At 39.0% G+C, this 1,728-nt stretch overlaps 1 protein-coding gene across 1 annotated transcript; it reads left to right on the top strand.

Annotated features, from left to right (window-relative positions):
• Positions 1–285: 285 nt before the first annotated feature.
• LOC108487409 (uncharacterized) lies at positions 286–1,521 on the top strand. Its single transcript, XM_017791746.2, has 2 exons — positions 286–894; positions 987–1,521. Exons 1-2 carry the CDS (start codon positions 318–320, stop codon positions 1,406–1,408), a joined length of 999 nt encoding a protein of 332 aa, XP_017647235.2. The 5' UTR covers positions 286–317; the 3' UTR covers positions 1,409–1,521.
• Positions 1,522–1,728: the final 207 nt, after the last annotated feature.

The raw sequence follows: 1,728 nt of genomic DNA on the forward strand, positions 1-1,728 counted from the left end.
AAGGATGAAATTACAAATCATACCAAACTCTTCTTCTTCTTTTTTTAGGAAAAAAACTTGCGGGACGTGAATATTCGAGAGTATATCTAGAATAGATCAGATGAGCAAAATTATTGCAGCCGGTTGACGTGGATCCTCGCTGTCTGGTCTAAAAATACTTGACTGTGCAGATTATTCAATTATTTAATGCCACGCCGGATTCGATCCTCTCTCTCATCATGTGCGCGGCGGCTCGTTAGTCCACGTTGGTTCGAAACGGGTCCCACTTCTTGTCCTAAAGCCTTACTATAAAACCAAATCCTGTAATAACAATAATAATGCACAAAACAAACTTGCCTCGCTTAGCTACTCCCCCAAATTTAAAAAAAAAGATGGCTCGCGTTGCGACAAGAATTCCATGGAATCACCGGAATTTAGCGTACGGATGCCCGGAATTCAAGTTCCCGGAGCAACCCGATCCGGTTACGCCGGATATAGAGTTGGAATTTCTTGAAGATAGCGACCAGGGGGTCCTGGGAAACTGCAACGGCGATAAATTTAGGGGTAATAATAACGATGGAATTGTCGGCGATGGTGATGATGATGATGACGATGAGAAAGAGAACGACGGGGGCAACGATGAAAATAGTAAGAGTTTTTGGGAAAGCCAACACCAGCTTTTACAGCAAACGTTGTGTCGGACTAGCTCCATGGAATTGAGAATCAGGACCGCCACAAAAGAAGCTTTGAATGATATTCAAAAAGGAAGAACTGTATGTGTTTGTGGAAAATCCTCAATGGCGGAAAATTGTAAGAATTGTCTCATGAGAGAAGTTTCTAGCCGTCTCCAAAATGCCGGTTTCAACAGTGCCGTTTGCCGGTCTAAATGGCGTAGCTCCCCAGATATCCCATCAGGTACATATCTATATATGAATTAAAAGATGAATTTCTTTGTCATGGTGGGTTTTTTGTTTTGTTTTTAATGGGATTTATTTATTTTCTCGCAGGGGAACACAGTTTCTTGGATGTGATAGAAAATACAAGAAAAGGGGAAGTAAGGGTAATAATAGAGTTGAATTTCAGAGCTGAATTTGAGATCGCAAGAGCTAGTGAAGATTACAATCGGCTAGTACAAAGATTACCAGAAGTTTTCGTAGGTAAAGTAGAAAGATTAAACAATGTGATCAAAATCTTGTGTTCGGCTGCCAAGAAATGCATGAAGGAAAAGAAAATGCATATGGGGCCATGGAGGAAACAAAGATACATGCAGGCCAAGTGGCTTAAATCGTGCGAAAGGAATACATCGACACAATCGTTGCCGGTTGGACGTTCCGGTGACCGGTTGACGAAGCCGAGGGCATCAATGTTAACAGTAGATTTGTTGGGGAAGTTGTCGAATGTGCATTGTACAGCACTTGAGGTTGTATGAAGAAGATGATAGTATATGCTTACTTAAATCTGCAGTTTTGTTTATGGATAAATAATGGTATATGAGATATATATATATATATTTGGGTTATGAAATGACGGTTTTTGGCAGAATTTTTGTTCTTTTTTTTTTTTTTGGATGTTTGATGTTCAGAGATTTAAGTTACAGATTTGATGACAGAACATGGTCTGGTTTTTGCAAGCAAAGTAATACACAAAACACATCTGGATTTTGGATTCTTTTACAATTGATTAATCTTATAAAAATAATAATGTTTTTATATTACAATAAATGGATTAGGTTCCGAGCTAATCCCATTA

This window comes from Gossypium arboreum, chromosome 10 (genome assembly GCF_025698485.1).
Source record: "Gossypium arboreum isolate Shixiya-1 chromosome 10, ASM2569848v2, whole genome shotgun sequence".
Classification (NCBI taxonomy): domain Eukaryota; kingdom Viridiplantae; phylum Streptophyta; class Magnoliopsida; order Malvales; family Malvaceae; genus Gossypium; species Gossypium arboreum.